At 27.4% G+C, this 23,423-nt stretch overlaps 3 protein-coding genes across 4 annotated transcripts in view; all 3 read right to left on the minus strand.

Annotated features, from left to right (window-relative positions):
* Window positions 1-1,932: 1,932 nt before the first annotated feature.
* On the minus strand, window positions 1,933-4,913 carry LOC101510391 (beta-carotene isomerase D27, chloroplastic). Of its 2 annotated transcripts, XM_073368416.1 has the most exons (7): window positions 4,296-4,913; window positions 3,953-4,045; window positions 3,192-3,253; window positions 2,553-2,659; window positions 2,293-2,388; window positions 2,147-2,214; window positions 1,933-2,094 (listed from the first exon to the last, which is right to left on the minus strand). In XM_073368416.1, the coding sequence occupies exons 1-6, from the start codon at window positions 4,692-4,694 to the stop codon at window positions 2,165-2,167; spliced, it is 807 nt and encodes a 268-aa protein (XP_073224517.1). In that variant the 5' UTR covers window positions 4,695-4,913; the 3' UTR covers window positions 1,933-2,094; window positions 2,147-2,164. The 2 variants fall into 2 exon arrangements, with proteins under 2 accessions (XP_073224517.1, XP_004502060.1); XM_004502003.4 differs by having other exon boundaries at window positions 1,933-2,214; window positions 4,296-4,910.
* Window positions 4,914-7,456: 2,543 nt separating this feature from the next.
* On the minus strand, window positions 7,457-9,529 carry LOC101510719 (methionine gamma-lyase-like). Its single transcript, XM_004502004.4, has 2 exons — window positions 8,529-9,529; window positions 7,457-8,241 (listed from the first exon to the last, which is right to left on the minus strand). Exons 1-2 carry the CDS (start codon window positions 9,295-9,297, stop codon window positions 7,679-7,681), a joined length of 1,332 nt encoding a protein of 443 aa, XP_004502061.1. The 5' UTR covers window positions 9,298-9,529; the 3' UTR covers window positions 7,457-7,678.
* Window positions 9,530-20,246: 10,717 nt separating this feature from the next.
* LOC101511349 (oligopeptide transporter 7-like) overlaps window positions 20,247-23,423 on the minus strand; it is an 8,318-nt gene continuing 5,141 nt past the window's right edge. Inside the window, exons 4-8 of the mRNA XM_004502006.4 lie at window positions 22,004-22,573; window positions 21,577-21,832; window positions 21,233-21,415; window positions 21,026-21,134; window positions 20,247-20,878 (exon numbers count right to left, since the gene is read on the minus strand). Of these exons, the coding sequence (XP_004502063.1) occupies window positions 20,382-20,878; window positions 21,026-21,134; window positions 21,233-21,415; window positions 21,577-21,832; window positions 22,004-22,573 (1,615 nt within the window). The 3' untranslated portion in view covers window positions 20,247-20,381. The remainder of the gene's footprint in view (window positions 20,879-21,025; window positions 21,135-21,232; window positions 21,416-21,576; window positions 21,833-22,003; window positions 22,574-23,423) is intronic.

Genomic DNA, 23,423 nt, shown 5'->3' on the forward strand with positions numbered 1-23,423 from the left:
ATTTAATTTTTTTACTTTCATTTAATATTTTATTTTTATATATTTTTTTTTTATCGTATTATTAATTTATCACATTATTTTATTTCTCTTTTAAGATATATACATTTTACATGGGATGACAACATAACCTACAATTACGGATATCCACTCAAATCTGTTTGATTTGGGTGGAAAAAACTGATTGGGTGCAAGTGAGTATTTTCTCTGAAATTAAATTTTATGACGGATTTGAGGATGATAAATGTTGGTCGTTTTCTTACACTATATTAAATATATAAAATAAATAAAAAATGTTAATATAACAATAATTATTCTTGGCACCGGTGGATCTGGGATATAGGTGGCCACGGGCACTCCAAGTCTCCAATAATTATTTAAAAAAATACTATTATTTTTATTTTATTTTTTGAATAATGTTATTGAAACACAATTTGATATAAAATGAAGTACAAATACAATAATGTGTATTGGAATATAAATACAAAATGTGATCCTTTTTACTTGTATTGTGTTTGTATATTTTGTATTCCAATAATATTACTCTTTTTTTATAAGATACATTTGAGTTCTAATTTGATCAACATATAACATCAAATTTTGTTGACCAAATTATAACTCAAATATCTATTATAAAAAAAAAATTGGAGGAAATTGTTTATACAAAAATAACTACTATAATTATAAACTAAACCAATAAATTAGACTGATCTGAAATATAATTTCACTTAATTTTAAAATAGATCGTATAATATTCAAATCAAATCCTTATTGTATGACATCAACGATGTAAAGATATTTTACATTGTTAATTAATCGTAACTGTCATATTAATAAAATAATTTGACTTTTATTATAATTACTTTTAAAGTCACACTTATGAATGATTGTGACGTGCTGATAGTATAAAACTTTTTACATTGACAAAACATAATAATTAAATTATAAAATTTTAGTGTTTGAAAAAAAATTAGATTTTTATAAACTAATTTTTAATTATAAAAATTGTCAACCAAAATTTGATTTATTAGTTCTATCTTATAAAGTTAAGGAGTTTGATCGTCAATCTATTTTTATAAATTTACAATTTAAAATTTTTATATACAATACTATATTATATTTTTTTATTTATCCATTAAAATTTTAAAAACTTGACCTCCCCAACATTTTCGTTCAAGCTCCGCCACTGATTCTATGTGATATAATAATTATCTCAATTCCCATCTAAAATCTTAATATTTGTCTTTAAATTATTGATTATTATTTTCAAATTGTTGTTTTTACTTTGAGATTTTGTTTATATCAATTATCAATCGACTAATGTCACAAAAGTAATAACGCATACACTTATCTTACTTAATTTGGTGGAAAATATGAGGGTCCAAACAACATATTAGTACACCGTAAGTAGACATGAAAACATAACTAGTAAATGTAAGTTTTTCTGAAATTAATCCGCTTTAACAAGTTAAAATGCGAAGTTTTTTCGAAATTAAAACAAAGGTGAAATAAATTTGTAATATCTATAAAATTTTAAAATTTTGTTTTTAGTTTGTACAATAAAAGTCATATTTTTTAATCTTTATAAAATTATTTTGTATGTATTTTTAATCTCTATTAGAACATCAACATATATTTTTGAATAATTTTTTTGTATACATATTTACAACACTATAAAAAATTTATCCACAAAAGATAAATTTAATTTCTAAGTTTTTATTATATGGACTTTTATCTTTAAGATATGACATTTAAAATTTTATATTTAATTCATTTAAGTTAAAAAATTCTAAATTTATATAGATCATATCTAAATATATTTGTAGAATAATTTTGTAGGATTAAAAATATGTCTTTTTTTTTTTATAAGAACTAAACAAAATTTTAAAATTTTATATAAAATAAAAACTTATTTAACTTTTAAAACAAAATAGATTTTTGATTCGGACATAAATGTTATTTTCTTAATGGTATAATCTTTCATCTGTTTGTAATATTTGATTTTCTTTTTCTTTGACGGTTGTATTTGGTTTGTCTTAACTCTCAAAGGTTTTAAAGAAAAAGCTCCCCGTGATCCAAGAGCCAAGTAAAAACAAGAAAACCTCAAATCTACTATAACATAAAATATTTGAGGTTTTCTTGGTTTTACAAAAGGAGTGTCTGCTGCTCATGCTTGTAGCTTAGGACATACACTAGAGCTTGGATTTGCAACAGAACCTGCAAGTTTATTATGATGTGTTAGAATTTACAAAACGAAAACCTTTTGGTTGATTGAACATAAGAGGGCATACTTACATATCTCAGCATAGCAAGGTTGTTTGGAGACTGGATCATCTTCAAATGAAGGTGGTGTTTGGCCATACACCATTTCACAACTCATGTCTTCAAAATCTGATAGACATGAACAATAAAGTTTTAAAATGAACTCTTCCTTTTTGTAAGTAAAAAATCCAATATACAGTAAAAAAAAAATTGGTCAAGACACAAGTCATACGTAAGTCATTAATGTAATGAATGTGAACTTTTGGCCAATAATCAAAGGCAAGAAGACATACTAGGAATCATGGTTAATGGAAGTCCAAATTCATTAGTGAAAAAATCTTGGGTAGGAATCTTGCACATGTTGACACACATTCCAACACAGCCACTGTTCTCCAGATACCTTTGCAACAAAAACAACAAAAATTCATTTCAAGGGCCATCATAATCAATGCAAAGTTTAATTTTTTCAAATTTAATAGCTACTGTTGTCTGATAGTCCCTTTTCAGGATTTCCAGCCTCAATTGATTGTTATCATTCTTCATTCATAGTACAGAAATGAGTCTAATATAAACTATTCCCTCCTCTCTATGCTACAATGAGTGACTCATTTGTGATAAAAAATTTGTCGCAAAATGAGTGACCCATTTCAATTTACAATGTCACATTAATTACTTTTTGCACTTGTATCCTTTAATTAATATTTCACGCATCACTTCAAATTCCATAGTTTCCACTTTGTATTATGGTAACGGTGAATACATCAATAATATATTGTAGTAAACACGTATTATTCTCTCTTTTTTGTTTATATATTTTTTTAATTTTTGGGAAATAATCAATTGAATCACTCGTCGTGGAACAAAGGAAGAATCATGCATTTTTCAAAGATGTGGTTAGGTTCAATTACCAATCTCAGAGACATGAAATCTACCTGCACTTCTTTATACGGACGCCACTCTTTTGCTTCACCCCATTTATCTCCACTTCCACAACCTAGTAGAAAATATGTACAGTATTAACTTATAGAGTAAATGACAAATAACATCCTGATTTTCAGCCATTTTTTGCTTTACACGAAGTTTACACAAACCCTATCACTCTATTAAGTTTCCATTAGAAAATAAAATGTTACATTCTAAACTTTAGCTTTCCATGAGTAACATGAAATTATGAAAACCATGTCTAATTGTCTATTCAAAAAGGAATATTGAGTTACTTATTTCAAGCTGGCTTATGTCAAACATTTTTAATTATAACCCAAACTTCAGAGGATTGTGAGAGTTACAAAATGTCTTATTCTTGAAAGTTTAAAATTACAAAAAATCAAGGGTAATTTATTCTAGCATATATTAATATAGCTCTGCAAAATCTACAAACTTCCCCAAAATGGAAGCACTTGGACATATTACATATCAATGAGAACTCTAAGTGTGCATAATAGCAGAAGTGCTTGCTAGTTACTATGACATATTGAAAATGTTTAAATAACATGTTTCTGACTTCCTATGCATACAACATTTGAATTTTATTATTGATAAATAGTACAAACTTCATAATTGATTAAAAACCTTGAAATGCAGAACTTTTTTTTTTTTGCAATCCAAAGCTATTATAAAGGTAAAGAGATGTTAAATTGATAGATAGCAATATAAATAACATACATTAGCAGATAGAATTTAGCAACAAAATTACCTCAGAAGGACCAACTAGCCAGTGGAAGAAAGGCACTGTCAATGCAGCATTAAACTCTGCAGCCCATTTTGTTGGGGGAAATAATTTCCTAAACTGCATTAAGGTAGTTAAATTGACTTTATTATACCTACTGTCAAAATATCCAAATTACATGTAGATATATCAAACTCCAGACATGAGAGCTAGCAGACTCTTATATACTAAGTTCAACAGTTAGCTTAGGAAATGCGTGTTCTCAAATCAAAGTCTCAAAATTGAATGATATAAAAGAACTCGTGATTCTACAATTGACAGAGAAAGTTGCGAAAATGAACACAAAATAAAATAAGAGAGTAATATCCACCTGAGCAGGCGCACCTGGAGGAAGCATAGAGAGGAGAACTTCACGAACCACTTGCTGTTGCTGCAAACGAGATCTACGCAACATTACTCTCTTCGATACATCAACAAAACTCTCGTAATCGTACCCCCAAAAATCGAAGAAACCCTTATTTTTGTTGTTGTTTTGTTTAGAATTAAGTAAGAGAGGTTCAGCAAATGGTTCCATCTTACGTGCGAAAAGAGTGATGAAAGCCTTCTCAAAAATGGTGTCATTGTAGCGCGTCTTTAGTCCCAAAGGAGCAGGTTCGCCTGATGGTTCAGCTATCCCACACCGAATAATAGCATCGCCAGCTCTTAGTCTTAGACCACGATGTTGTTGTGGACTTAGCCGCGGGATAACCTGAAAGCTTAGAACCACCATCGATTAATTCAATTTCAGACTCAACAACAATAATTCAGGTGGAGTACATCATAACATTCATAAGTAACACTTCCACCTGCTTAAATATTAATTTGCCTCTAAAATTATGCCCACCAAATATTCTTACGGAGTTTCCAGATCAATATGGTTTGTGGATACGGATATTGGTTCTTTTCAGTTTATTTGTATACACCACACATTCTATTTTTATTATTATTATGGTAAATAATATTCTGTTTTGGGGGCTGGGAACCTTATCTAGTATCTACCATATACTCAAGTTTTATAGTTCAAGGAAACAACTTGGGATCACAAGTTAGCTTCTCATTAACTCTTTTAATTATTTTTATTCATTCATTTAGTTTTAATTATTTAGTTTCTATTTATTTTAATTTTTTTGGGTCTGTAATTCATTTTACTTTATACTTATTACTACTATTATTGTAAATGAAAGAGAGTATTCGTTATTAGTTAGTACCATTAGCATATCCTAAAATTTATTCCAGACAAGTACTAGTTCAATTGTTTTCGAATGAGTAGTGCAATAATTTAGACTATAATCTCGAATAAGTTATATGTAGGAGATTTAAAACTTAATATCTTTAATAAAATATTAGTTATTGTGTTATTAATAATATTTTTAAATATTCATTATAATGACAAAAAATAGATAAAAATAATTAATAGTTAACTATATAATAGAAAAAGATAAATAATTTAATTAAATGTATAGAATTATTGATATATATGAACAGTACAACACATAAATAACCTAACTACAAGTCAAAATCTCTTCGTAAATAGAAAAACATACAATTATAAGATGATAAAAAAAATAATGTTATTCAAACATTAAATTTAACGCAAAATAAAACACATAAAATACATATACAATATAATTAAATTATATTTTCAATTTTATAAAATATAAAATATTATATTTATATTTTATTTTATGTTATAGTAACGTTACTCTGATAAAAGATAAAAAAACATATAAAGCAGCGCTAATCCAAATCACCTCGTGGCAACATAGTGACCTTTATCTTATTTGAAAATCTGTCATGCGAAAAAGTTGATGATGACTAATTTATATTTTTTTAGATTAAAGGTGATGCAGGTGTATCTAAAGTTACTTTATACTCAAAATTAATTATAATTCGTTAATTTATAAAATATTGATTGTTAATGCAAAAAGAATAATTTATATTCACAATACAAATTTTTTTAATTTTTACATTTTTTACTATTAACTAATTTAATATTTTTCATCGATCAAAATTTATATGCATTTCATCAAATTTAGATGATATCTATATAATTTAGTATAACTCATTAAAATTTTGAAATTCATTTAAATTTCACTCAAAGTATGACTCATTAATGTTCATTTAGATAATATCTATATAATTTAGTATAACTCATTAACGTTCATTTTTATAAGACTTTCCTTTTCTGTACATAGAAATTTTTATAAGACTTGTACTGTACAAAGAAACAAGAAAGGCCTCAGGCTTTTACTGTACATATAAATTTTTATAAACTTTTACTCTACATAGAAATTTTTATAAGAAACAAGAAAGACCTCAATAGAAAATTTATTCAATTTTTGGCATTATTTATTTGAATTGATATTAGTATTGATCGTATTACCAGTAGTGCACTGTTACGAAATATTTTTTGATGTCAAAGACACTACTTGTTCAATAGAAAGCAGCTTGTATGAAAGATATGGTTGTTTTTCGGTCTTGTAAAATATTATAGTGAAACATTCGTCTTAACTTTTGTTATTAGATAAAAATTTTATATAAATTAAATAAAATATATTTTTGTTGCAAATTATTTAATATGTTTCTTAATACAATTAAATTGGATAACAAAGATATATAGTAATGATGAGAGAAAAATTAATTATAAATTGAAAAATTTGAGACAAAAAACGAGCACATATTGCTCATATAAGAAATATTAGTTAAAAATTGAGAAATTATGATCCAAACGGTGAACATATTGCTAACATGAGTTATTAGAGTCGTAGTATATACACACTATTTTCTTCTTCAACTAAAATATGAAATTTTTTACATGAGTTCATGTTGTTGTATAATAGTTGAAATGTCTTATTTTATCTTTTAAAAAATAAATAGAAAATAGATTTAAAAATACTATTAATTCTACTAAAGAAGATTTATATAGTTATTAAATAAAATATTAATAATTTATTTATTAACAAATTTTGTTGATTGTGAGCAGCTTTATTTTCCATAGACATTTTCTATAAGAGTTATTTTCTGTTGTACTTCTTTTCAATTATCTAATTAATTAATATTATTTATATTATTTTTAATATAATATTATACGTTTGATAATATACTAATATTTAATAAAGATAATTTGATAACTATAATTTTATATCTCATTGCATTCATTTTTTAGTTCTAAAAAACCTAGCTGCCAATTAACTATCATAATATATTAAAGCCGAACCTTAAAAACATATTTGTAAAAGGTATAGCTAATTATATTGTTTTGAAGTTGTAGTTAAGAAATAAAAAATTAAAATAAACTTATCAATATATAATATTTTCATTCCAAGATAATGTTTTTGATAAATTTTCCAACATCGTTGACAAATTTTTCAAAGATAATAATATTTTCCAACGCATTTTTTTTTACAAAATTCTTTTCATAAAGTAGTCTTAGAATGTTGTGAATCAATTTCGGTAGAGGTAACATAGAAAAAAATAAAATAATTCCACAAGTACACCATAATATTTTTATTTAATTTTACGTAATATTAAAAATGTCAACTCATGTGGCATAGTACAAATGACGGATATCCCTACCCTACTAGGCTACAGGCTACTAAGGACGAATAAATTGTTTAAAAACAAAAGTAATTAACTTAAATTTATTCATAACCCCCATTTGTACAAATTCTTCATCTTAAATCTACTAAAAAAAAATGGGGAAAAGAAAACACACTAGTGCTTTTCATTAAATTTAATAAGTGCTTTTTCAAGCTGACCCCACTTCTGCTCCAATGTTCCAATGTACCCGATTGACAACCTTATTAGTCCCGGTGTGATTCCAGCAAGCTTCTGTGCCTCCGCACTCATCTCACTACTAGTACTACTTCCAGAGCAAGACATTAGGGTCTCATAGTAACCTAAACTAACAGCCATGAAACCAAATTGAGCATAGTTTTGCAAGTAACTCATGAACTTGTTAGCTTTCTCTACTGTCCCCATGTCAATGCAAAGAATACCACCAAATCCGTAATCCTTGTTACCCATGGATTTCAACAATTCATGTTGTGGGTGTTCTTCAAGGCCTGGGTAAAGTACCTTGACTCCTAATTTCTTAAGCCTTTGGGCGAAGACCAATGCACGGTGGCTATGTTCTTTCATTCGAAGGGCCAAGTGTGGGATTCTCTCTGACAGATCAAATGCAACCTTTGCATTCATAGTTGGACCCGTTAGCATTAGAGCCCCATCGTGTAGATCCATCATCTTATTCACCAGGCTGGCAGGCCCACACACAGCTCCTGTCATTTTCAACGATTTTATTAACTTGTATACTTTTTTAATTAACTTATCATATAAACGAGAGTTTTTATAAAAAAATATGATTCATATACAGAAAATTATAATTATTTATATAATACGTTTTAAATAGTAAAGTCTAGACTTAAATTAAAATAATGAACTTTTATATAGAATATTTTATTTTGAACAAAAAAGGAAATAATTAAAAAGCGTTTGCTAATAATGGCGAAACACTTTGTTTGGCGATAGTGATTATTAGAAAGAAAAGAGAGACAGAGAGAGAAACCTGCAATAATGTCAGCACCACCACTGATAAACTTGGAGACACTATGAATGACCACGTCAGCACCAAGACGCGCCGGAGAAAGCACCATAGGAGAAAACGTGTTGTCAACCACCACTGTCAATCCCTTTTTGTGTCCAATTCTAGCCAGCGCCGGAATGTTTGCAACCTTCAAGCTTGGATTCGCCATCGACTCGAAATAAAGAACTGTCGTCTTCCCTTCCACAATCGCATTCTCAACAGCATCCAAATCATTGATCTCAACGAACGTTGTCGTTATGTTGCATTTTGATGGAAAGAAATTCGACATCAGTGCGTGGGTTCCACCATAAAGTGTACTAGAAGCCACAATGTGTCCGCCACTACTGCAAAGCTGTAACAGAGCAGCGGTAATGGCGGACATGCCACTTGATGTGCAGTAGGCGGCCTCGGTCCCTTCGAGTGCTGCCATCTGACGGCTCAGATTTAGGACCGTTGGATTGAAATGACGGCTGTAGACGAAGTAATCGTTTTCAGGACCAAGCTCTCCGGCGAACATACGGCGGAGAGTGTCTGGTTCCATCACGGTGAATGTGGCGGAAGCCTCGATCGACATGTTGACACCACCGTGTTCGCCGAATTCATGGCGTGCGTTGGCGAATGAAGCGGCTGGGTCCGACTCAGCGTCCACCGCACCGCTCCATAGCATCAGCTTCTTAGCGTCTCTGCCTTCGACGACGTCGTTTTCATTGCTGCGTTTGTTGTTGTGAACGTTAACCAACGTATCAGCCATGCGTTACAGAATGAAAAATAACGGACGAGAGTTAGAAAACCTAAAATCTAGAGAGAGAAAGAGAAAGAGAAAGGGGATGGTAGGCAAATTGCAATTGACAAATGGAAGGCTATTTATCTTTGTTTTGCAGTTTCACGTTTCGCTTTTCTATGTTATGAATCTGGACGTAATTTTTGTTTCCAACTGAATCTTTGTGTTTTTCGTTGAAAAATAAAATGGTGAAATCTGAAATTAAATGCGGATAAGTGAAACCATATATGGTGATTTGGATCCAAGGGTTTCTAGACGGTGCAGCAGATATAGAGAATCCTTATACGCTTTTTGTTTCTTTTTTTTTTTTTTTTTTATGTTGAAAAACTTTCCATTTATTCATCATCTTCGTTTTCTCTTTCGACAAATGGTAGTTAGTTATTTTTTTGTTATAAGACGTTATTCTAATTATTTTAATCAATTTTATTTATAAATAGTTGAAAGACAAACTTGAAATGTCTCTCTATTTTTTTTTGCCTAAATAAAATATCTACCTATTTTCAACCTATTTACATGTTTTATTGTATAATACTCCTATTTATTTCATTTTAACTTGTTTGTTTTCTATTTTGTTATTAAATTTTTTTTTTCTCACAACATTTTCAATACCTGAATTCATTTAAATTATAATGTTAGTATTAATGTCATAATCTACCGAAATAAAATATAAAAAGATTTAAAAAGACTTATTTATTTAGTTTAATATTTAAAGAAATATATCAATTTTTTAAAAACTCTTCGTATATATTTTATTTTAAAGTAAGTATTTCTCTTTCTTAAAATACACAAACCATTCTTTTTTTAAAATATTCATGTATTTCATACAGATACATTAACTTTTTTAGATAAATTTTTATTTATATTTTGAGATGAATTAAATATATTTATATATTTAAATATTGTAAAATTTGAAATATTATATTTTGAGTTTCGAATGATAATAATATTTTAGATCAATTTATATTTATATTTTGAGACGAACACATGCAATATATATTTATAGTTTTTATTTATATTTTGAGATGAATGCAATATATATTTATATATTTGAATGTTGTAAAATTTGAGATATCATATTTTGAGTTTTGAATAATAATAATGTTTTAGATCAGTTTTTATTTATATTTTGAGACGAATTCATGCAATATATATTTATAGTTTTTATTTATATTTCGAGACGAATACAATATATATTTATATATTTGAATGTTGTAAAATTTGAGATATTATATTTTGAGTTTTAAATGATAATAATATTTTAGATCAGTTTTTATTTATATTTTGAGACGAATTCATGCAATATATATTTATAGTTTTTATTTATATTTTGAGACGAATGCATGCAATATATATTTATAGTTTTTATTTATATTTTGAGACGAATGTAATATATATTTATATATTTAAATGCTGTAAAATTTGAAATATTCTATTTTGAGTTTTGAATGATAATACTAAAATAAAACTAAATTATTTACTTATTAGATTTGGTATAAAAAATAAAATAAGAAAGTAATTTATATCCTTAAAAGTCTAACTTCAAACTTAATTCCTCGTATTTATATAAATTAATTATAACAATACTTTTTTATCTCTCATAACAATACAAAAAATAGCTTTGACTCTGTTAATAACAAAAATTAATAGTTTTATTAAAAATTAATGCTGTCAAAGGAGTGCCTGCGAAAATTTGTTTGCATACTTTCATTTTAAAATCTAGAGTATGTTACAAAATATTTAATACTGCAGTCAAAACAAATATTTAATGCTTACAAAATATTTAATACGACAAAAAATTATAAAATTATCATTCAAACGGTTTTATTAGTATTAAATATTAATTTTACAGTTATTATAGGATTCTATTATTTAAATGAATTTAATTTTTTGGATCAAAATATAAATGATTTTTTTTTTGTCTTAAAATACAAATGAGTTTAATTAAAATAAAGAAGGTAAAAATGAAAGAACAAAATTATAAACCGTAGAATATATAAGCTCGATAGAACTAAAAAAAAAGGCTATACAATTTTTAATACTACTTTCCTGTTAAATCTAAATAAAAAAACTACTTTTTGTGTAAAACAAAATAAAAATTATTAATACCATTAAAGGTTTTATTTAGACTAGATAAAACTGACAGCTAATATTGCAAAATGTTTAATTTTTAATGTCCGAATTTATTTAAATTTCAATGTCAACATTAATGTTATAATCTACCTTAAATAAAATATAAAAATATTTAAAAACCTTATTTATGTAATTTATTATTTAAAGAAATATATCAACTTTTTAGAAACATTTTTGCATATATTTTATTTCAAAGAGGATATTTCTTTTTCTTAAAATACAAACAAAAATTAGTTGAAAATTAAGTGCATCCTTTATTCTCATCTACTCTCTTTGGATTGATTTTTCATTTTTTTTATTAAAAATAAATTATTCGTGGTCAATCTTTTATATCTGAAATCACTTGTGTTAATTAATAGTTTATTGTTCTCTTTTATTTAAATAAGAAATTTCACATATATATATATATATATATATATATATATATATATATATATATATATCTTTTTATGTTATTGTCTTCGTGACGTGTTATTATTCTTCTTGGTGTCATGTTTCGCTTTCCCATCTTATTAAGATGTTTTTTAGTTTAAATTAACTTCGGTCATCTGCAAATTATTTTGGCATCATCAACATTCGGAGACATAAGTGCTCTAAACGCTTCAATTTTGTTATTTTGTAGGCTTTGTTACACTTGTATATGTTTTATTATATGATAAGAGTTTGTTCAGAGTTTTATCATTTTCAATTATAACGATTTTAAATTGTAATATTCTCGATTGATTTAATTTCTATCAATTTAAATAAATATATATCATTTTTAGTAAAAAAAAATTGAAATTAATAATGCTTTTGGTAATCAACATTTTAAACATCTTGATATATTTTTTTATTGTATTTCCATACACTATTTAGGCTCGGTTGGGCAAGACATTTATGTAGTTTATAGTTTGTAAGTTATAAGATTTATAATAAATTATTTCAAGTAAGTTATTTGAATTTATAGTTTATAATTTATTATTTTTCTTTCAATTTTATTTTTATAATTGTAACTAAATTATTTTTTACCCTTTATAATTAATTAATTATGATTTAAAATAAATAATTTTAAAATTTTGATAATTTAAATAAATATTTAATATAATTTAAAATTACAATATAAATTTTTTTAATATATTATACTATAAATTAAATAATATAATATTATAACAGAAAATAAATAAACTAGCTAAAAAAAAATAAAATCATATTAATAACTTATTTATTTAGTATGATTTTAATTATTTATAAATAATGCAAGTTTTAAAATTATTAATATTTTAAAGTAAATAATTTAAACTAAAGTTTTTATTTTAATTTAAAATAAATAAACTAGCTAAATACATAAAAATAAATAAATCAGATTAATAAATTCTTAATTCATAATTTTAAAATATTTTAATCATTAATTTATATAAAATTTATTTTTAATTAAAAACATCAGTTTATATTATTTTATATTTTTAAGTTAATTAAACAAATAATTTTTCTAAATACTTTTAATTTTTGTTGTTGAGGGAAAGTAGTTCAATTAATTTAACAGTTGTTGGTTAATGTTTGAATTTAAAAATGATTGTCGATACTTTTTATTTTCTCATTTTATTTAGATTGTTTTAATTAAATTTATTGTTACCCACCATTAACATAAACCACAATCTTCGATAGTAAAATATAATCAACAATGAGAGGTAATATTTATTGCATATATTTTATAATAAGTGCATTTTCTTAATCAAATTTATATATACTCCCTTTAATATAATTATAAAGAAAATATGTATAAAAAGTTAATATATCTGTTTAAATTTAATATAACTATATCAAATTTCTAATACATTTTTACTTGTACTTCATTTAAATATTCTAAATAGATCGAATACTCTTTCTTTATTCTTATTTATAAAGAAAAAAGTATCATGTATTTGAGTTACATTAATTGTTCGAAAAAATTTAAGTTTAATTTTTTATTAAAATAATTTTTGATCAAATTTTATTCACCTCTCAATCGAATTTAAATTACTAATTATATTTGTTCTGGAAAACATAGAGTTAAATAAAAAAAGATTAAAAGATAAGTTACAAACCATTTAGTTTGTTTGTATTTGATGCATGCAAAAATCCTAATGTCATCATTTGTTAGCATAAACAACTTCAAACTAATCAATTTATTGAACAGGTACAGTTATGATCGTAGTGGTGGCTGATGCATAAAAATCGAGGCTTTCGATACAGTGTTAATAAGTGGTGCACTTATCCATCTGGATCTTAGGAATAAATGGCTAATTATCATTTGAACGAAATGAGCTAGAAGTAGTGATCCTTGTGTTGTGGTGGTGTGTTTTGCTTTTCTTTTTTCCCCCTTTCTTGTTATAAGTTTGTATTGAATTATTTATTGTTCTTGAGGCACCTCTTGTGCTTCAAGTTTCTTTAATAATATTTTGGCTTTTAAGAAAAAGTTGTTATAAAAAACGTTAAGACATGTAGATCAATTTCTTTAACACTCTTCATTTTAAGAATATAGCTGACTCAACACATTATGAGTTATAAGGTGAATTTGAAAGTGATTTTTTTTTCCAATATAATAATAATAATATTTTATTAAACTTTATATATTTTCATTTAAAATTTAAATTTTGGATTTTTTGAGATGTAAAATCATTTAATAACTTATTGTATTCAATTTTATTTAACATTTTTATTTTTCAATTGATATTAAAGTCAATCCATTTAATCTTTATGCGAAAATTGTTGAATTTAAATAAAATTTTAGTAATTGAATTTTAATTTTAAAAAATTTCTTTCAATTTAATCGATATTTACACAAAATATTAACATTATTATATAAACAATATATGTATTTATCAAATATTTTTACAAAATTAAAGATATCAATTGGTAAATTATTTTCTCTTATTTTATTTTTCTTAAATTTTAGCTTCATAAATAAATAAAAGAAAATGCTAAAATTTAATGTTAGCATTACTCATATTACTATGTAAAAGAGAAAATTTTAATTGAGTCCTTATAGGGTAAGTCTTGGTGGCCTACTCTTAGGATCGACCTTGATTGAGATTCTTGAAATAAATTAGCATATATTAATAATGTACGATGAGTATAAAATGAACGGTGAACATATGGACCCTAGATAAATTGAGACTTTGCATACTCGTGTGTAACATAAGACTCTTACCACGAAGAGCATGTCCATTGTTTCTTTGTTAACTTTGAGAAATACACCACTAAATCTGCAGCCAAAGTAAATGGACAAATAAGGTTACACTATAATATTGCATGAAGCATTAGACGTGCTGAGCAAATAGAGAAAGAGAGCTAGAAAACAAACAAAAAAGGAAAACAGAACTTTAAAAGATAATGAATTTGGTTATTCCACACAAATTGTTGTCTAACATATCCCACTCACACAGTCACATAAACCCAAGACAACACACTATACTTTATCTCTCGCTAAAATTCAACTTTTTATTTATTTTGAATGAGGATAACATGGATGAAGATCTAAATCACCTGGTTATATAATGAGTCTAACAATGATCGATTCTATGAAAAGCTGAAATACACATTCACAAATTATTGTCTAACATATCTAATTCTTTTTCTCAGAAGGGTATTTTAACGGAGAATACACCACTAATTTTTTTAAAGATTCCAGCATAAAATTATTGATCATCAAAGTTAGTGAATAGTTGACACTAATAACATAATTATACATAATTTGAATAGTTTAAATGTGCAAAATGCTAACTTCAAAATTTTCATGAATTTTAGACCTTATATTTTAAGATTGACCAATTGGAAGGTCTAAAAAAAATTTTAAATTAGCATTTTAAACCTTAAGATTGTCCAATTTAAAAGTATCGTTTTTTTTGTTGAAATTTTTACCTACGTATTTACTTATCTAATTTGAGGAGTTTCTAGAATGCAGGGGTGAAAGAAGAAATTTATTTATTACAAAAGTATTTAAAAAAGCCCAAATAGAAGGAAAGAGAAGGGTGCGATTGAGCTCTGTTAGGCCCATCCATGAGAGGAACGATGGTCTGTGTTGACTTAGAATAGTTTCCTTGCGCAGGACGCTTGCTATCTCCGTCTACGTGTCAAAACTGTGTGCTTTCAAGTTTCCGTCGCAAAAGTTTGACGCGCAAGTCGGAAGGATCCCATCAAAGGTGGAAATCAATTTGCTTTACCCGACTTTTCTAATCTCTTATTTAATCATTTTCTCGCAAGATTTGTCTTATTTAATTTTGAGAAAATATAGTGATAATAAGATTTAATTATAGATTTGATTTCTATATTTATATCATTTTTCATAATTAATTTTTTTATTTTAAAAATTAATAATATTTTTTTTAAATATTAACTAAAAAATAATAATTCAATATATTTTAAATAATATATAATACAGTTTTATGATATAAAACTATTTAAATATATTAATTAAATTATAAATATAAAAGAAATTAAAAATTAAATTTTTATAATATTTTATTCATATATTATATTGTTCAAAATATATTATGATGACATTTTCTTAATTAGAAATAATAATAATAATAAAATGACGATGATGCAACTTTAAAGTAAGTTGAAAAATAGATTATAAGTACAGTAAGAAAACTATTGTAAGTCAAAACACTTGTGTTTTTCTCTCTTCTTACCATCCCCTATTCCTGAATGAGATTGATGGCTTGTTCCACTTATTTGACTCGTATGCGGTTTGAAATTTTATGATTTGAGATTTAATTTCACTCTCTTACATCAAGTTTACTATAATTGAATTCAGCTTCAATTTTGGTTAATTTTGAGAAATCTATCATTCATCTCTTCATTATACCTTTCATTTAAAAAAAAAAACATAAAAATATTATTTTATATCTAATAATAATTGATAGTCAATTTTTTTAAAAAGTTTAAAATAAATTTGAAACCTTAAACAAATGTGAGACTTCTAATATATATATATATATATATATATATATATATATATATATATATATATATATATTAAGTTTTTTTAAAACTTTAGATGAATGTGAAATTTCTGTAATATAATTTTTTTAAAAGTTTAAAATAATTTCAAAATATTTGATGAATGTAAATTTTTCCAAAAGTTTAAAATAATTTTCAAAACATTTGAAATTTCAGATGAGTGTGAAACTTTTGAAATACAATTTCTCTAAAAGTTTATAAAAAATCGAAAATATGGATGAATGTGAAACTTCTGAAATTTAATTTTTCCAAATGTTTTTAAAAGTGTTGAAACTTTTAATGAATATGAAACTTCTAAAATATAATTTTTTTCAAAAGTTTATAGAAATTTAAAAAATTTAGATGAATGTGAAACTTCCGAAATATAATTTTTTTTATAACTTTTAAATCAATTTCAAAAATTTAGATGAATTTAAAATTTTTAAAATTCAATTTTTCCATATTTTATTTTAAAAAGGATTCAAAAATTTAGATGAACGTATAACTTGTGAAATACAATTTTTTTAGAATTCGTTAAAATATTCAAAAAATTGAATTTGTCAAAATGTTAATAATTTCAAAAAAATTGACTATCAAGTAGTAGGGATAAAAAAAAAAATATTATGTGTATTGAAGAAGTGAAAGATACATGTGAACGGACGAAAAATAGATTTCTCTTTGTGTTTTGGTAACTTGGCCCAAAAATGAAAATGATTAATTAAGGCCCCAAAATAAATCGACCTATTAAGCTATATTTTTTATATGATTTTTTGAACAAAATATCCTATATTTTTAAAATTTTAAAAAGTATTATTAGTACAAAAGAGGGCCTAAAGACCCAAAAAAAAAAAAAAATTAACAAACAATTCTAATAAATATAGAGAAACAAACTCCAAAATTATCTTCATCTAAGATGATCTTCAATTTATCTGAGGGGAGAGTGGAAAGAACGAATATCTCAATGTTGTTTAATGTAAGACTATAATTGGTTAACCAATTTGCACAACGGTTTCCTTCACGCCATATATGGTTGAATTTGACATGTCAATCCCGCCGAATCATCTTTCTGATTTTATTAAGGTTGGAAAAATATAGTCATCCACTTACTCTTGACATAACATATCTATCAAGATTTTAGAGTCACTCTCAACCACTAGGTTTGTAATATTCTTTTGCTAAACTAACTCCAACCCATGCAACGTTACCCACGTCTCAACAATGAGAGCATTACATATACCAATTTTTCAGACATACCCCCTAATCCAATTTCCAGAAGAATCTTGAAAAAGACCTCCACATCCAGCAACAAAGGTAGAACTCTTGTAAGTACTATCACAATTTAGCTTGATCCAATTGCTATCTGGTCGGCTGCAGCAGACATACAAGATCTCTAGTCTTAACTGGTGTATAGTCTTCTTCACATGATTTCCATTATCAATCTCATTCACAAGATATATGATTGTTTCAGTTGAGTTATTAGATTGTTGAAAGTCTTCTTCAAAAATTGCTTTGTTCCTCCCTTTCTATAGTTACCAACACGATATCATAAAGATGAATTGCCACTAAACTCTCTAATACTCTGCAATATTCTCTATAAGATTGTAAGGTATCAAATCTTTGCAAGAAAAAAAAAGTAAAAATTAGTAATTTTGTTAGTAGGAACAAGTCTATGGTCAATCACTCAACACATGAATCATATATTCTTCCATATCCGTTCACCAGTTGCCCTCAATAAAAATTATTGGATTCCATTTATGTTGTGTATGGTTTGTAAAAAGTCTTTCATGTGACATAAATCAAATGAAAGTCTGGACCCGATGGGAGCCTTTCCACTTTCAGATGATTTTCCATTTAGTATGAGTAGTAGTAACAATTTGAGTTGGATAAAGTTATTTAAAGCATTGCTTATAGAAAACTCAATAAATCTATTATCACCAGAACCCAAATTGTCTTCAGTATCTTCGGGAAGAGTAGGAGAAATAGCAATAATGTGATTAGTGAACCAATTTTGAAGCCGATCAAGGTTCTATTTTACAACATCTTTAACAGTTAAAGTAGTATCTAAAATTAAATTAATTTGTGACAAGTTAAAGAAAAAAGGTTGTTCCGTTGGGATCCAACAACCAAGCCAAAAATTGATCTTCCTTCCATCCTCAAGTTTCAAAGTAATATTATGTTGAAATTTGTTCTAGTTTTTCGCTAGAGTTCTCTATAACGGATATTCATTCGACTTGCAAATCATATTCTCAAACAAGTTTTGATTTCTGCCACAATTATTCAAGAGAACCTAGCACCATAAGTCATCAAAATTAGTCAATAAATCACAAAGTATTTTAAAAAGAAAAGAATCATTTATTAATTGTGTACATTTGATGTCTAGACCACAATTCTCCTTAGGCATACAACAAGCCTCATAACTGATCAAGTGAGCTGTACGAGTTGTCTTAGTGTCTTTCTTGATAAAGTCTTGATGTAAATTTTCCAACTCATTACAAATAGTTGTAGGGATTTTGGCATACTGCACATGAAAGTAAAAGATTAAACTCAATACAAATTGACTCAAAGTAATTCTTCTTGCCAAACTCAAACATTGTTGCTTCCAACCACTCAAACCCCTTTAAACTGCTCAGGAATATGTCTAAACCTATTTCTAAAGCTCTTACCATGTGTAATGTTTGCTCCAAGATACTTCCCCAAGTTCAGAACTTATCTGAATCCCGTATATTGCATAATCTCTTGTTGAAACTGAGGATTTACATTAGCTAAATTTTTTTGAATATTTTTAACATTGATCTTTTATCCCGAAACTCGATAGAATTGATACAATAAACTTGCTAGATAATGAACTTTAAAATAACCTATGATTTCCTTCATAGACTTAAGTATTATATTTCTATTGGCCGTATTTTTTTTATAACATTAATATATGATTCATTTAATAAATAAAAGAATAACACGACTTTTAAGTTTAATAGTTTTATAAAGTTAGCGCAGGATTCGAGAAAAGAAAACCGTGGACGGATTTGAGACTTTAAAATGGTGCGGTCTATGGGCTGGGGTGTTCAATACTTGGTGCTGCTTAGGTTTCAGACTGCAGAACAAATAAATAGCGCAATTTCCTTTCCCAATGAACCATCCATCTTTGAAAACTCATTCCACGATCCACTTTCAACATGTGTAGGCCTCTCGATTATCCCTCACATAGAGACCTATCAATAATCACTAGCTTTGATTTTGATGGACTCTTTCCAATTCCAATCAAAGAAAATACCATGCAAGTTACCAAGACAATAAAGAACATCAATCGTAGGACAAACAAGTTGAAGTTGGAAGACATTCCAGAAGAAACAGAGCTTCATATTGATAATGATAATGATAATGATACTGATCCAGAATTTGAAGAAGCGTGCAGCCACTTGGAAATAGATTTGCAAGTACTAAGGCGGTCCCTCGATATGGGACTTTGTGTACTCTGCCTTGGCTTAGGTTACATTGTTTCCACCAAATTTCGACCACGACCCAAGTTTTCTTCATTTTTATCACCATCCTCTTTCTTTTTCTTGTAATGAGAGTACTACTATTCAATTTCCTTTTCTGCATATATCCAATTTTGTATGAATTGCTTATTAAACCCTAAATTCAGTTCTGTGACTCACAACCTAAAGAAATATCAACGGCACTACTTTTACTAGGGATGCTACTGTAAATAGTCTTTATTGATAAATTAATGTTTAAAAGTCGATTGAAATTTTGTTAAGTATAAGTTAACTGTGGATTGATACCCATGGAAGGAATTAATATCTACAGACACCAAAAAAACCAATAGATAAAGTTGGAATAGATCAATTCAAACAAATAAAATATGTACATTTTTACACAGTTTGATGAATGAAAAGGTTGAATCTCAAAGAAAGTATGAAGCTTAACCAATAAATAACTATGTACATTTAATTAAATCCTAATTAAGTGGAAACAGGACAACCTTGAAACTCAAATCCTTTGGCAGTTGGGCAATGAGCTAAGGGACAACCATCAAGGTTATTTCCCCACCAATCAATACTAATATCCTCTAATCCTAAACAAAGGTATAAAACCACACCCATAAAAGCGAGACCAGCATCCAAAGCACCAGAAAGAACATAGTTGTGACGCCTCCACCAATCTGGCTTATACCTATACACAACAAACCCAGACAGAAAGCCAACAACAATCCAACTAGTATAATTCACTGCTGTAGCTGGTGGCATCATTCCTGTAGCACCTATCAACACTGGCATGTTGATGAGTTTAATCCACTCTTGTTCTGGGAACGCTCTTGTAGCTAAATAAACCAGCAAAGGAGCAATTGCTCCACCAAGGAAGAACCAATTTATTTTCTCATAGGTTCCTAAGTCTCCGAATATTCTACGCGGTCCAATCAAACCCCAAATAACTGATGCATCGTAGAATACAGTGTCACCTGGTATAAGACAAATTAGTTAGTTATACTAATTAGTTGTTTTTATTGATTACGTAAACTCTTACGTATAATTCATTCTCTCAGAATTCAATATGATTTTTATTTTACTTTTCTTTAATGGATAACTTCTATCGATAAAAGTAATACCTGGACAAGTCCAAACAGAGGATGTATCTTTGCATATGTCTGGTATGCTTCCCAGTAACCACCATGCAGTACTTAAATACACAAGAGCGGCAATTAGTGTTCCCACAACCTAATTAAGTTGACAGGAAAATAATTTAAATTCATATTTTTTTAATTAAAAAAAGGTTTAAAAATGAAAGTAAGATGAATTATATAGTAGTGTGAGACCTGTGCCATGAACATAGTTCTGGGAGGGATTTTCATGTAGTGTCCGAGTTTGAAGTCTTGCAAGAAAGTAATGGCTTGTGTCATACTAATATAACCATAAACTTTGAAGCACATGTTGGCTACAGGGTATCCTGGGTAGATATACCCTATGATGTACTCTGTGATTATGTTCAGCCCTGGACTCTATAATTAGAAAATAAGTTAGCCAAAGAAAAGTACAATTATTCATCATATGAAAAATGAAATGTTTCTAATTTTCTAAGTTTGGTGATAAATTTAATTAATTTTATTTTCTAATTTATGTTAACTAGTATAATTTTTTATTAGTCTATCTATGTACTGACCTGATTTGTGATTGCAGTAATTATCCCAATGGGGAGAGTGAAGAAGATTGCAATGCTACATGCTAACAGAACACCCCACCAAGGCAATTGAAGCTGTTCATTGTAATATTCACATGCAAAAACAGTAGTTGCAATTGTTGCAATGAGTATGCACACAAACCACCATTCGGGAACCTGATTGTACTTCCTCATAAGCTTGGTGTGGATGTCCATGCTCTTTTCATTAAAACTTGATTTGCTTTGCTCCCATATTTCTCTGTATTTTCAATTATTCCATTTCATTCTTAAATTGTTTACATAACATATATGTGCATCATAGCTAGGGATATTTAATTTTTAGAACTACAAAAGTTGATTTTTTTATACATTAACTAAAAACAAAAAATAAAAAATTTATAGAGACTAAAAAGAGAGAAACAATACATACCTTCCGTGAAAGAGAGCAACATGCACAATGGTAGCCGTAAGTGCAGCAAAGCCAACACCATAAGTCATAGCAAAGAAAGTGCTGAGGTAAAGTCTTCCTTGTCGCTCATAAGCAGCATGGTCTAGATGAAAATTAGAGTCTATTATATCTGTGATATTGTAAACATGACCTTTTGATGTAAAAAGTTTGTTGGAGAAAATGGGAAAAGTTTTGGCATTGTAAATGTTGAACCAATAACACAATGGAGTCAGAATGTACATAACAAATACAAATCCCGCTGCCACGTTGGCAGTAGCAAACCATGGGCTTGCAAGTGGGCTACCGAGGTAGGCTGAAATGGCAGACCAGTCAAGCCCAATAGCACCGATACCAAGCCCATTTAGACCTGATCCAAGTTGGTGAGCCAATACACTATTGGGAAATATCCAGCATATCCAAGAGAGTGATGTTAACATTTGAAAAATGTAACCGGGGAACACATAGTATGCGAAGCTGCAAAAAAATGCTATAACGAAGAATTGAGATCGTGTTAACCCTCCTTTTGGCCTTTCCTCCTTCTCGTGCAGGGCCCTGAGTGAGTGAGTGTAAGGTATCAAACACAATAAGTAACAATGTGTCATATTTAAAAAAACTAGCGAATAGGAACTTTTGAGTGTGGGTAAAATTAGATTTTGAATTTTGTGAATTTGAAAATACATCATTGAATATGTGTTCCTTTCACATCAATTTCATGTCAATGCTATCATGCAACAAACTTATTTGTTTACGAAATTTTGATATTTTATTGATTAATTTGATTAGTACTATTATAATTACCAATAAATTTATTTCTTAAGCGGCTTAAATTTTCATAGCCAAAAGTTTCTAGTGAGACAATATTGATGTTAAATCAATATGAAAGTGTCATATATTTAATGAACGTGTAATATCATAGTCTTTAATGATAAAAATTTATAGAGACTATTTAATTTTGATGAAATATATAAAAACTATTTTTTTTTGTTCGATGATAAATACCACTAGAAACTCACACACACAACTGTGAATTCTCGAGGTCCCGAGTTTAAACCTGGGACAGTGGGACATAATGTTGTTCAATACATTTTATCAGTTAGAACTAAGATTTAATGACTATAATATTGTAAATATAATTCAAAAGTTAGTTAGATGTGGGACTTCTAGTCCTTGTACATATATAAAGCTGAATGCTTCCATGAATAGAGATCAGATTTTGCAATCATATATTCACTATTACTCTCATTTTCTTTTTCCTTCATCTTCTCTCGATATTACTCTCTTAATTCAGTGTGTGAATTACATCTTGTTTCAATATAATTGGTATCAGTGAGTCAGGTTCGATCCTCTGAAAACAGCACGTTGCTGTTGCGTTATTGGCATCTTTCTTGAATGGATATTTCCC

This window comes from Cicer arietinum, chromosome 5, assembly GCF_000331145.2.
Source record: "Cicer arietinum cultivar CDC Frontier isolate Library 1 chromosome 5, Cicar.CDCFrontier_v2.0, whole genome shotgun sequence".
Classification (NCBI taxonomy): domain Eukaryota; kingdom Viridiplantae; phylum Streptophyta; class Magnoliopsida; order Fabales; family Fabaceae; genus Cicer; species Cicer arietinum.